At 48.1% G+C, this 12,802-nt stretch overlaps 1 protein-coding gene across 4 annotated transcripts in view; it reads left to right on the top strand.

Annotated features, from left to right (window-relative positions):
* CLEC16A (C-type lectin domain containing 16A) overlaps nucleotides 1–12,191 on the top strand; it is an 80,943-nt gene extending 68,752 nt beyond the window's left edge. For all 4 annotated transcript variants that reach the window (XM_068127671.2, XM_068127670.2, XM_078785639.1 and 1 more), the window contains exons 22-23: nucleotides 983–1,126; nucleotides 10,729–12,191. In XM_068127671.2, coding sequence (XP_067983772.2) covers nucleotides 983–1,126; nucleotides 10,729–11,003 — 419 coding nt within the window. In that variant the 3' untranslated portion in view covers nucleotides 11,004–12,191. The remainder of the gene's footprint in view (nucleotides 1–982; nucleotides 1,127–10,728) is intronic.
* The last annotated feature ends 611 nt before the right edge of the window (nucleotides 12,192–12,802 follow it).

Raw genomic sequence — 12,802 nt, 5'->3', positions numbered from 1 at the left:
GGATGAAAGTGACTGGTTGAGAAGAGTGATGGAAATGAATGTAGAAGGAAGTAGAGGACGGGGAAGACCGAGAAAGACTTGGCTGAAGATGGTGGAAGAAGAAATGCGGGCAAGGGGGTTAACAAGGGGAGATGCAGAAAATAAGGCAAAATTGAAAAGATTGTCATGCGTCATGGGGTCCGCAAGGCTAACCCCCGCTCTCGCAGGGAAAATGGCCTTAAAATGTTTGTTGTTGTTGTTGTTGTTGTTGTTGTTGTATCTGCCGACTAAGTCACCGGACGCATTATTGTTTTGGGTTGTCCGTCCGCCCGTCCATCTGTGCGTCTGTGATAGGTTTTCGTTGCCGCGATAACTTAAGAACGGCTGAAGGGAACTAAGTCAAACTTGGTACAAGTATCTATTTTGATGTAAAGATAAACTGATTAGATTTTGGCATCAAAGGTCAGAGGTCATGTCAGGTAAAGATGTGATACTTGAGAACACCTTGGTACACGTATGTATAATGATGTAAAATGTGGGTGGAGGCATATTGGTCAAATAGTGCTGTTCTAGTTTTTCCTACAACCTCCAAAATCTTTATTTTATTTATATTGAATTTTATACTTGAACACTGTAGAACACTTGGCACTTCCAGAAACCTCCATTTGTACCTGGACAAAATATTGCGTACGCTATTATTTTATGCCATGTCGACCAATCAAACGTGTCGCTCGTGTTCTCAGCGTTGAGGAATATGGAGATTCAGACAAATGGCGACTTGTAGGAAATAGAGGTCATGCTCAAATGCAAAGCAAGATTAGCAAAGCCTGTTCCCATGTCTTTTTCTCAAGGCTGTGTGGATGGGGTAAGGTAGGTGTTGTATGAACTCTCCAGTTGAACCTGTTTTCAAATTGCTGACTATGCCTTATCTGAAGCAAAACACAAGCGGATTCTTGTTCGTGTTGAACACACCACAGGTTCCTATGTTTGTTGCCTTGTGCAGGTTTTGCCGTCGCGAGGAGGGAAAGCCCAGTTTATCCCACCGGAAACCTTCAAGGCGACCTTTCGGGTCATTCCAGCACGAGTAGCGAGAACGAGATTGACAGAGCCGTTGGTGGTGCGGCTAAATCTGCACAGACTGTACAAGGTTGGATCAAAATGCTTTTCATGCCATCAAATTCACATGCACAGACATACGTGTGCACCACTCAGGCCATTTAGCACCACTCAGGCCATTTAGCACCACTCCAGCCATTTAGCACCACTCAGGCCATTTAGCACCACTCCAGCCATTTAGCACCACTCGAGCCATTTAGCACCACTCAAGCCATTTAGCACCACTCGAGCCATTTAGCACCACTCGAGCGATTTAGCACCACTCAGGCCATTTAGCACCACTCGAGCCATTTAGCACCACTCGAGCCATTTAGCACCACTCGAGCCATTTAGCACCACTCGAGCCATTTAGCACCACTCAAGCCATTTAGCACCACTCAGGCCATTTAGCACCACTCGAGCCATTTAGCACCACTCGAGCCATTTAGCACCACTCGAGCCATTTAGCACCACTCGAGCCATTTAGCACCACTCGAGCCATTTAGCACCACTCGAGCCATTTAGCACCACTCGAGCCATTTAGCACCACTCGAGCCATTTAGCACCACTCGAGCCATTTAGCACCACTCGAGCCATTTAGCACCACTCGAGCCATTTAGCACCACTCGAGCCATTTAGCACCACTCGAGCCATTTAGCACCACTCGAGCCATTTAGCACCACTCGAGCCATTTAGCACCACTCGAGCCATTTAGCACCACTCGAGCCATTTAGCACCACTCGAGCCATTTAGCACCACTCGAGCCATTTAGCACCACTCTCACCCAGTAGCCCTCCTCTTCCCTCGACAGTCTGTTTATGGTCGAGTGGGCAGAGTTGTGTAAGCTTTCCCAGGTGGAGTCCATATTGAATGCAGAGTTGTAGACCAAACCTTTTGTGCCTTTTGTTTCTGCCAATGAAGAGCTTCTTTTTTCTTTTTTAAACATGATCTCAAGTCCGTAGTGGAGTTGTCCCACACTCGTCTCACACACACACACATGGACATATAGAAGAACATACGAGACGCAACACAGGACTGTTAGCTGAGACAAAGACACTGAGATTGGGGGGGAGTGTCATCACTTCCCGAGGCACTGGGTACTTGCGATGCCACAACAATGGCGCCTCCTTACTCACCAAACTCAGCGGGGGATTTTCCTCCTCCCCATGGATGGCAACCTCTGGAGATTGTCTGCTTTCATCGTCTTAAATGCTGAATGTCAAGCAAGGAAGCAGCACATTCCATTTTTCAAGTCTTTGGTATAACTCGGTTGGAGTTATTAATGGGTTTTCTTTTCGTTTAATGGGGCGAACACCGGAAGGTTCATTACAAAGCTGCCATTTTGCCATTGCTTGGAATGAATCCTGATGTGGAGATAGTTTTCCCCCATCAGGTGATTCGCAAAAGCAAACTAGAATGCATTTTGGGTCTATCATGACTAATCAAAAAGGGCTTATTTATTTACTTGTCTTGGGTTTATATTTTCTTTCCCCATTCTCCCAGCCCGAAGTGGAGATCGGTTTCTGAGGTTTGGGACATGGAATGTTGGGACAATGACAGGGAGATCAGGAGAAGTGGTGGAAGTATTGGTCAGAAGAAGAGTGGACGTATGTTGTGTGCAAGAGACGAGATGGAAGGGAAGTGGTGTGAGAATGGTGACGGGTAGGCAGGGACAGAAATACAAGTTTGTGTGGCAAGGGTGCCCGGAGGGCGTGAATGGTGTTGGTGTCCTGTTTTCTGAGGAGTTTGTAGACAGTGTGGTGAGTGTGACTAGAGTGAGTGATAGGTTGATGATGGTGAAAATGATGATTGGAAAGCTCTTGGTGAACGTCATCTCGGGATATGCTCCGCAGGTTGGTCGAAGCGATGAAGAGAAGGACAAGTTCTGGTGTGCGATAGAGAAGCTGATGGAAAACGTGAAAGATGAGGAAGTTGTTGTGGTAGGAGGAGACTTAAATGGACATGTGGGAAGGAGTATGGATGGTTTTGAGGGAGTTCATGGGGGTTACGGATATGGTGTGAGAAATGGAGAAGGTGAAAGGATTTTGGAGTTTGCTGATGGAGCTGATTTGTTGATTTGTAATACTCAGTTCCAGAAAGAGGATAATAAGCTTGTTACATACACGTCAGGTGGGTCGACGACAACCGTTGACTACCTGATGGTGCGTAGGCGAGATAGGGGGCACCTCCGGGACACAAAGGTGATCCCGGGGGAGGAGGCTGTTTCACAGCACCACTTGGTTGTCTGCGACGTAAGGGTGAAAGGTGCGAAGAGAGCTCGGCGGGTGAAGTACCAACCGAGAATGAAGGTGTGGAGGTTGAAAGAGGTGACAGTAAGGGAGGCATTAAAAGAGAGGCTGAGTAGGGTCGAGGATGATGTGGTTAAGCTTGAAAGTGGTTGGATGTCAATGAAAGCTAGTCTGTTGGGAGCCGTTGGTGAGGTATGTGGATGGACAAAAGGACCACCGAGGCACTCGGAAACATGGTGGTGGGATGATGAAGTTGGAAAGAGGATTGACGAGAAGAGGAAGAAGTTCAAGGAGTGGCAGAAGGCGAAGGGTACGGGAGCAGAAACAGCAGAGCATGAAAGTTATAAGGCAGCCAGGAAGGCTGCAAAGAAAGAGGTAGCAAAGGCGCAGGAGGCATGCAGGAAAATGTTCGGAGAACGCTTGGATTCGGAAGAGGGTCAGAAAGCAGTATTCAGGATTGCAAAGCAGATAGCGAAAGAGAGGTGTGATGTGATGGGGGTGAGTTGCTTGAAGGATGAAGTGGGACAAATCGTTGTCGACCCAGATGGAATTAAAGGAAGATGGAAAAGATATATGGAAATGCTGTTGAATACAGAGAATGAATGGGATGGCAACATAGAGAGTAACCCAGTTTTAGGACCGGCAGAGAAGATAACTGAGAAGGAAGTTGAGGAAGCGATAAAAGCAATGAAGGGTAGAAAAGCGGGAGGGCCGACGGGAGTTGTGGGAGATATGTTGAAGGCAGCAGGAAGTTTGGGTGTGAAGAGAATGACAGAGATCTGTAATCTGGTGGTGAAAGAAGGCCGCATTCCAGTGGATTGGGAACTGAGTACCCTCGTCCCTCTATACAAGGGGAAAGGTGACCCTCTGGAGTGTGGCTCGTACCGAGCGATAAAGTTATTGGAGCATGGAATGAAGGTATTGGAAAGGGTGTTGGAGAGGAGGATAAGGAAGAAAGTGAAGATCGACGAAATGCAGTTTGGATTCATGCCAGGAAGAGGAACGACAGACGCGCTTTTCATTGTGAGGCAGTTGCAGGAGAAGTACATGGAGAAGAGGAAGAAGTTGTTTCTTGGGTTTGTTGATCTGGAGAAAGCATTCGATCGGGTTCCACGCAAAGTATTGACATGGGCATTGAGGAAGTTAGGAGTGGAGGAATGGTTGATCAGAGTAGTGATGGCAATGTACAAAAGAGCGCGCACAGCTGTAAGGACGAAGGACGGGAACAGTGGTGATTTTGAGGTGAAGGTGGGAGTGCACCAGGGGTCGGTACTAAGTCCACTACTATTTGTAGCTGTGATAGAGGTGCTGGCTCAGAACGTAAAGGAGGGTTTACCGTGGGAGTTGTTGTATGCAGATGATCTGATGTTGATTGCGGAAAGTATGGATGGACTGAAGGAAAAGATGAACACGTGGAAGGAATGTATGGAGACAAAAGGTCTGAAGGTGAATATCGGAAAGACGAAGGTGATGGCAAGTGGTAAAGCATGTGGTGAGGTGGAAAGAACTGGGAAGTGGCCCTGTGCTGTGTGTAGGAAGGGTGTCGGAGTGAACTCCATTCAGTGTACAATGTGCGCTGAGTGGGTTCATCAAAAATGTAGTGGTCTGAGAGGGTCATTAACCAGTGTGGCAGCTACATTCAAATGTAAGGTGTGCACAGAGGGAGCTGCAGATGGAGGAAATGTTGAGTTGGATCTTGGAGCCGGCGTGAAGCTGGAAGGTGTGAAAACATTTTGCTACCTCGGAGACATGCTGAATGGAGAAGGTGGATCAGACTCGGCAACGGTTGCTCGAGTGAGATGTGCATGGAAGAAGTTTCGGGAATTGAGTGGCGTGCTGATGATGAGGGGAGTGTCATTGAAGCTGAAGGGAAAGGTGTATGCTGCATGTGTGAGATCTGTTATGATTTATGGGAGCGAGACATGGGTAATGAACGTAGAGCAGCAACGAAGGTTGGAAAGGGTGGAAATGCGAATGGTTCGACGGATGTGCGGAGTATCTTTGAGAGAGAGAGATCAAGACAAATGATGAATTGCGAAAGATGATGGGAATAGAGCCTGTGATTGATGCTGTGAAGAGGAATAGGTTGAGATGGTTTGGTCATGTGTTGAGGAAGGATGAAAGTGACTGGTTGAGAAGAGTGATGGAAATGAATGTAGAAGGAAGTAGAAGACGGGGAAGACCGAGAAAGACTTGGCTAAAGATGGTGGAAGAAGAAATGCGGGCAAGGGGGTTAACAAGGAGAGATGCAGAAAATAGGGCAAGATGGAGAAGATTGTCATGGGGACCGCAAGGCTAACCCCCGCTCTAGCAGGGAAAATGGCCTTTAAAATGCATGTTGTTGTTGTTGTATTCTCCCATACTGGATAATCCTCATTTCTATTCTATTTTCATCCTCGTTCCTTCAATTCCAATTTTTTAACAAGGTGTTTTAGACTCTTGGAGGAGCTAAACGACAGATGGCAGCAGCAGGTTCACGGACTAAGAGGGTCCGAGGGAAACAGAGATGAAGACATTTTGCACGAGTGGCAGAAAGCAAAGTAAAGGAGAGGACGGAATGTCGACGCTGTCTATGAAAGTATAAGGGAGCAGGTGTGCAGATGGGAAAAACACTAGAAGGTGATGAGGGGCGTTAGTTTTGAAGAAGTGGAGAAAGGGGCATGAGATACCAGACAGGAAGTCTGTTCCGGAGACTCGAGAACAGAGGAATGAAAGAATTGGGGTGAGCGTTCACCTTGTAATTGGGGAAGCTAACGAGGCGTGGGGTTTTGCAGGAAGAGCGAGTGCAAACTGGGTGGTTGGAGTGAGGAGCCGTTTTCCTTAATCGAGTCTCCCTGCTCGAATTTGTCTGTTGTACAAAATGATGACGCTTTGCTGTATTTTATCTGTATCAGAAGTTGTGGAGATTTTATATTGTTGTTCACTTTTTTATTCCTGAAACGAAACTTAAACTTTATTTCATTTTTTTTTTTTTTTTTTTTTTTTTTTAATACAAGATCGAGGCTCGTGAAAGAGCGAACATTAATCACACAGAAAGACAAACAGACACACAAAACAAATAACATCGGGAGCGGTAGACAAGATGGGGAGAGAGGGGGAAGGACACAAACACAACATTTGAGAGCAGGGACCGAGAGACATGGAGACATCGAGAGAACTGTGGGAGGGAGAGGGCTTTGGGGGGGGAGGGAGAGGTATAAAACATATGGACACTGCCAAGACTTCCAGGAAAGAAGTTGGAATTTCAAACAAGGTGGATCTGGGGTGAATTAGTGGGGGTAGAAAAGATCAAGGTTTTGGATGGGGGAAGATAAGAGATGGTGGTGAACAGCTGTTTTGAAGACCTGGAGGGAGGAGTGTGATTGAAGTGAGTGTGGGAGTTTGTTCCAGAGGCGGGAGAAAAGAGGAATGAAAGAGTGAAGGTGAGCAGAGAGCCGAGATTTCGGCAGTTTAACCATCAGAGGGTGGCTGGCAGATCTTGTGCGACCTGTAGGAATATTTGGGGGACAGAGCACAGAGAGAGCTGGGGGAGCAAGGCCGGAGAGGAGTCGGTAGAAGACAGAAAGACCACCTACCTGCCAGCGGTGAGTGAGTGAAAGGCCCTCAGAGATAGCTTCATCGCGGGAGATTCCAATGATTCTGAAAGCTTTGGATTCAACAGCGTGAAGCCGAGCCAGGTGTGAGGCAGGAGCACCAGCCCATAGGGGAGAACAGTATTCCATTGAGCTGCGGATGAAAGCCTTGTATGTGGTGAGGAGCTCAGGTGTGCCTAGGAAGGACTTCGCATGACGGAGGATGCCCAGTCGGCGACTGGCTTTGGAGGCCAGCTTGGAAATGTGGTTTTCCCAAGAAAGATCATGGCAGATGGTGAGACCCAAAAGCTTGAGCGACAGAACTTCTTGGAGAGGATTGTTGAGAAAGTAGATGGGAGGGTTGTCCAGTCGATCTTTTCGGAGAGACATAGTAAGAGTGTGAGATTTGTCAGGATTGAAAGACATGTTCCACATGTTTGACCAGTCTGTGATTTTGTCCAGGTCTTCAGAGAGTGAGGAGGCTGCAGACTGCCGATCTGAGGGAAGAGGAATGGAGCGGCAGAGAGTGGAGTCATCAGCAAAGAGATACAGAGGATTTTCCAGAGAGTCGGAGAGATCATTGATAAAGACCAGAAAAAGCACAGGGCCCAGCACACTGCCTTGGGGAACTCCAGCCTGAACGGGAAGGGGAGATGAGAGAAATCCATTCAGGGCCACACGTTGACTACGACCAGAGAGGAAGTCCGCAAGCCATGCATGGAGATTTCCATGGATACCATAGGAGGAGAGTTTGGTGAGCAGAGCTGGGTGCCAGACCGTATCGAAGGCACGTGATATGTCAAGGGAGACAGCTCTGATTTCCTGTTTGGCATTGAGGACCTCCATCCATTGTTGAGACAGCAGAAGCAGCATGTCCAGAGTAGAGTGACCTGGTCTGAAACCAAATTGATGATCAGAGATCAAGCCATTGGAGAAGAGGAAAGATTTCATATCCGAAGCAATGATGGATTCCATGACTTTGCTGATAATTGGGAGCAGGCTGATTGGTCTGTAGTTGCAAGGATCTGTTTTTGCACCTTTTTTGTGTAAAGCGGTAATGTTTGCTGATTTCCAGGATGCTGGCAGATGACCTTGAGCAAAGGATAGGGTGAAAAGAACAGAGAGAGGGTGAGATAGAGCGGCAGAGCAGGATTTTAGGACCCGTGGGCTGATGCCATCTGGTCCAGTTGCAGAATCAGAGTCGAGGTTTGACAAAAACTCCTCCACCTTGTCAGGAGAGAAGGTCACAGAGTCCAGGAGCAGTTTGGTTCGACTGGGAAAGGTGGGAACAGAGAGAGATGGGTTTGGGACTAAGGATTTTGAGGCAAACACAGAGTTGAGGCATTCGGCTTTGTCACGTGCGATGTCAACTGTGTGGCCATTTGAGGTAAGGGAGGGGATGGAGGGGGAACAAACACCAGAAACGGATTTGACCAGACGCCACCAGGATTTGGAGGAAGGAGACAGGTTTGAGAGTTCATTCTTGAGTGAGGAGAGATAGTGCTTCCTGGCACTCCTGAGGGTAGACACACACTTGTTCCGAGCTTGGTGGAAGGAACTGAGATTTCCTTCAGTTGGATTAGCCTTCCAAGAGGCAAAGGCAAGTTGTTTCAGGGCAACTGCCTCACCACAAGATTCAGTGTACCATGGACGGGAGGAAGGGTAAGACAACTGAAGGCGAGATGGAATAAATCTGTGCATGAGAGAGATCAGTTTGCTGTGGAAGAATTCCCAGGAAGAATTGATGTCAGAGGCAGTGGAGATGGGAGACCAATCCAGACGATTGATGGCTGATTGAAGACCGTCCCAGTCGGCCTGAGTGAAATGCCAGACTCGTCGACGCTGAGGAGGCTCTCTGAGAATGGCCAGAGAGATGTCCACTTTGACAAGCACATGATCAGAAGAACCGATTGGAGCAGAAGAAGAGCAGCAGACATTAGCAGGGAAGTTAGTCATAACCAAGTCTAGAAGAGAAGATACTCCATTGGCTGAGATCCGGGTCGGGAAATTGACAGATTGTGTCAATCCCAGTGAGTCACAGAAGTCCTTTGCTGAGGTGCCATGACTGGTGAGAGAGGAACCCACACCCAACCAGGTGGCATGATGACAATTGAAGTCGCCACATATGAGGAAGAGAGAGTTGGGATGAGTGGATAGAAGTTGGTCCATGTTGTCAGACAGTGAAATGTAGATGGAGTCATCACTGTTTGGGGGACGGTACAGAACACATATGAACAAAAGGTGGGAGCGGAGAGGAAGCCGTAGCCAGAGGTACTCCTGGGGGTGAGGAGGAGAGAGGGCAGTGCAAGGAGAGTGAGGAAGAGTTTTTGATAAAGATAGCCACCCCACCACCAGGCCGAGGCTCAGGTCTATCATACCGGAGGAGGGAGTAACCAGGAAGAGATATTAAGGAATCAGAGACATCTTGAAGGAGGAAAGTCTCTGTTAAGCAGATCAAGTCTGGATTGTCACAAGCAACCTGTATGGAGAGATCAGTCAGGTTTGAGCGAAGGCCCTGGATGTTTGAGGTCCATACCGTTAATGAAGAGAGAGGGGGAGCATCGGGTACAGGACAGGGGAGGGGAGGAGTAGGGTAAGATGAAGGATGAGAGGGGGAGGTAGGGAGAGCAGTTGTTAGTGTGTCAGCGATTGCAGAAGAGTTCCAAGAAAGGGAAGGATGAGGAGGATGAAAGGTTTGAAGGTGAAGGGATGAGGCACAGAGAGGGGTTGTTTGAGGGGGGGCAGAGGAAAGAAGAAGGTTGGGGGGGGGGTGGAGGTATGAGATAGAAGGGAGACGAAGTGGGGAGGAGGCAGCTTTGAGGAGGAGGGGGGAGGAGGGAGAATTGGAGAGGAATGGTATGGGGGGAGATTTGAATGGGAGGGGTTGGGGGGGAGTTTTGAAGGGGAGGAGTGAGGGGGGAGTTTAGGAGGGGAAGGGCAAGGGGGGAGTTCAGGAGTGGAAGGGCAAGGGGGGAGTTCAGGAGTGGAGGGGTAGGGGGGGAGTTTAAGAGTGGCGGGGCAAGGGGGGAGTTTAGGAGTGTAGGTGCAAGGGGAGGGATTTGGATGGGAGGGGCAAGAGGGGAGTTTAGGAAGTGGATGATTAATGAAAGACGAACATTGAAAACAAATTGGGTTTGTTGTGATTTTCAAGTTAGCAATCCGGTTCAGAATGATGGAGGAGGGATGGAATGAATGTGAATTTAGACCATGTAGTGAGGGAGACGTATGAGATATTGAATTTCTTTTTTTTGAGGTGGAATGAGTTGGAGAGGAAATTGAGAAAAGCCTTTTAAATAGGAAGAAAAACAGCGTGTTGTAAAATACCACTGAGTAAAACACTGAAGGGGAAAGGTTATACATATTTAAATAATATTTAAACAGAACCGTGAACAATCTTATGTGCACAAAAATACCAACGGGGGGAGAGCCGAGAGGGACCACCACGAGTCACGTGAAGGGCAAACGGTGGATTTAAAAGTTCGATTGAGGCAAAACCATCCTTCTCTTAACCCGTAAAGCGTGTGGGGCCACAATCATGGCCGACACGTGTATGCAAATGAGTTTAAACTGACGTCAACCCAAAGAACGAATCATGACCTTTATTACAATGTATAATACCCGGATTACTTATTAAAGCTTGCTTGTAATTGGTGGAGAAAAGCCGATGACAAAGAGTGTTTGTGGCCCACTAAACAGCACTTTATGGGTTAATCAACAAAACAACATGCCCCCGATGTCTTAATGGCATCTCCGGACGTTTCATGCAATCTTTGCCTTACAAACCGTTTCATTACCTGTGCCATGAGGTCCTTAATTTGTTTTATTTCACCCAGACTCGTCGACTGACGGCGGCCCTCCCGTTTCCGCAACCGAAGATTCGACGCCTTCCTCCGTGACCCATCGGACCCTGCGTCGCGCTGACATTTCGTCCCGGTCGGCTTCGGAGGGCTCTCTCGCTCCGAGCCTGACGCCGGCGGCCCAGCCCGTGCTCTCTCTTCTCCCCAGTGGAAATGACGATTGTCCGAACATGGAGTCGCTGACGATTTTACCCCCTGCGGATGCGCTGCGGATTCGCAACCTCAGCGGCTCTACCAACACCGACACTTGAAGACCTGTTGTCGTACACCCTGAGATGGTCGGATTTGCCGAGGGGATTGTGTCCCTAAGCGCTCTTCCCTGACTGTTCCCGACGGAAGGAATTCTGAGGGGGAGCGGGGGGTCGAACTTATTGAATTCGCCGGTCGTGGTTGCCGATTTGCTCGAATTGCAAGAAATGGCGGCCTGTCTCTGCGAGCGAGGCTCCTCTTGATTACCAAGTTGTTTCAGCAACGTGGAACTTCAGTTGTGGAACGTGGAACACGGGATCGTTCCAGCGATGGTTTTCAAATCCAAATGTGTGGTTGGAGAAAACATGACTTTAAACACCCTGATGTAATCATGGAACTTGCTCCACCCTGCCCTCGTCTCCAACACACTACAAACCTCGACGCTCCACGAGGGATTTCTGTTTGCATTTTGCTTCTCCGTGCGTTTGGGAATCGCGTTCTTTTGGCACTTTTTAACCATCGGACGTCGGGGCTGTCATCCAATCGGTATTGAGTTTTGCACACCTGGCTTGCTCGCTAGCCTGTTACTTGCACTTTAAAGAGCACTCTCACAGTTAGGGCCGTATTTTTATTTTTATTATTATTTCCTCCCAATAACCGTCCAAATGCTGCTTCTTGGGTTTTGTTGCCGTGTTCGAGATTCCAATCCATCCTCCTCCCGCTGATGCACTCCACCTCCGCTTCTCAGAGCGCTCGTTTCTCCGAATAATGACCCGACTGCTCTCCTCACCCCATTATCATTTTGTTGATAACATGTCTGACTTTTTGTTGTTGTTTCTTTTAATCTAAAGTGCATCTGTTTGATTCGTGCGTTGTCGACGCTTATTAGTGGTGCCCACAGCACACCACCACAACGTGGTGAGTGAGTGCGCATTGGGATTCTGTTTGCCACATCCTTGTTTTGTGATCTGGGTGTGGAAGCTGGAGGCCTTTTGGTTATTACGTGCAAGGTGTGGGTGTGATTGGCTTTTGTCAGCCCGTGTGGGTGTGTAGCAGTCACCGAGACTATCTACTGTAACTTATTTTCCAATTTTTTTTTTTTTTTGCTGGTCTTCCCGACCAACTGATGTTCCCGTTTCTCCATCATGTGATTGCAGTAACAAGGTTCCGGGAAGGTTTTTGATTGGTTTGACAGGATTTGAAGTATCGTTGACGATTTGGTTTTAATGAACAATAAAACTGGAAACGTATCCACCTTTCTCTGGCTGCCATTTGTGGGGAATTTGTCTTGGAATAATTGTGTGCTTATCTTGAACTCTCCTTCTGGACATTTGTATGTGGATAGGGGAACGTGGGCAGTTCTGCCGTTTCATTGCGTCCATCTTACGCTGTTCCCCTGTGTACATGTTGATTCATCTACTGTAAATGGACGAGGTGTGTGTGTGTGTGTGTGTGTGTGTGTGTGTGTGTGTGTGTGTGTGTGTGTGTGTGTGTGTGTGTGTGTGTGTGTGTGTGTGTGTGTGTGTGTGTGTGTGTGTGTGTGTGTGTGTGTGTGTGTGTGTCGTGGGTTTTATAAGCATCTGGTCGAACTCAGACAGTGTACAAGAGATTTATTAATAGATAAGGATAACATGCATGGGAGGGATTGCGCTTCGGCTCACACAGCCAAGCAACAACATCATCTCAGCCAAGCACCAACATCATCTCAGCCAAGCACCAACATCATCTCAAGCAGCACCAACATCATCTCAAGCAGCACCAACCCGCTACGGCTTAATATACTTTCCCCTCGGGTCAGGATAACTCCAAACAACATCTCGTGTCCCTCCCCACGGTCTGCCGTCTCGAAGAGAAATTGTAC

The sequence above is a fragment of the Myxine glutinosa genome, chromosome 10 (genome assembly GCF_964187855.1).
Source record: "Myxine glutinosa chromosome 10, kmMyxGlut1.1, whole genome shotgun sequence".
Classification (NCBI taxonomy): Eukaryota; Metazoa; Chordata; class Myxini; order Myxiniformes; family Myxinidae; genus Myxine; species Myxine glutinosa.
This window is presented reverse-complemented; position numbering and strand designations above follow the sequence as displayed.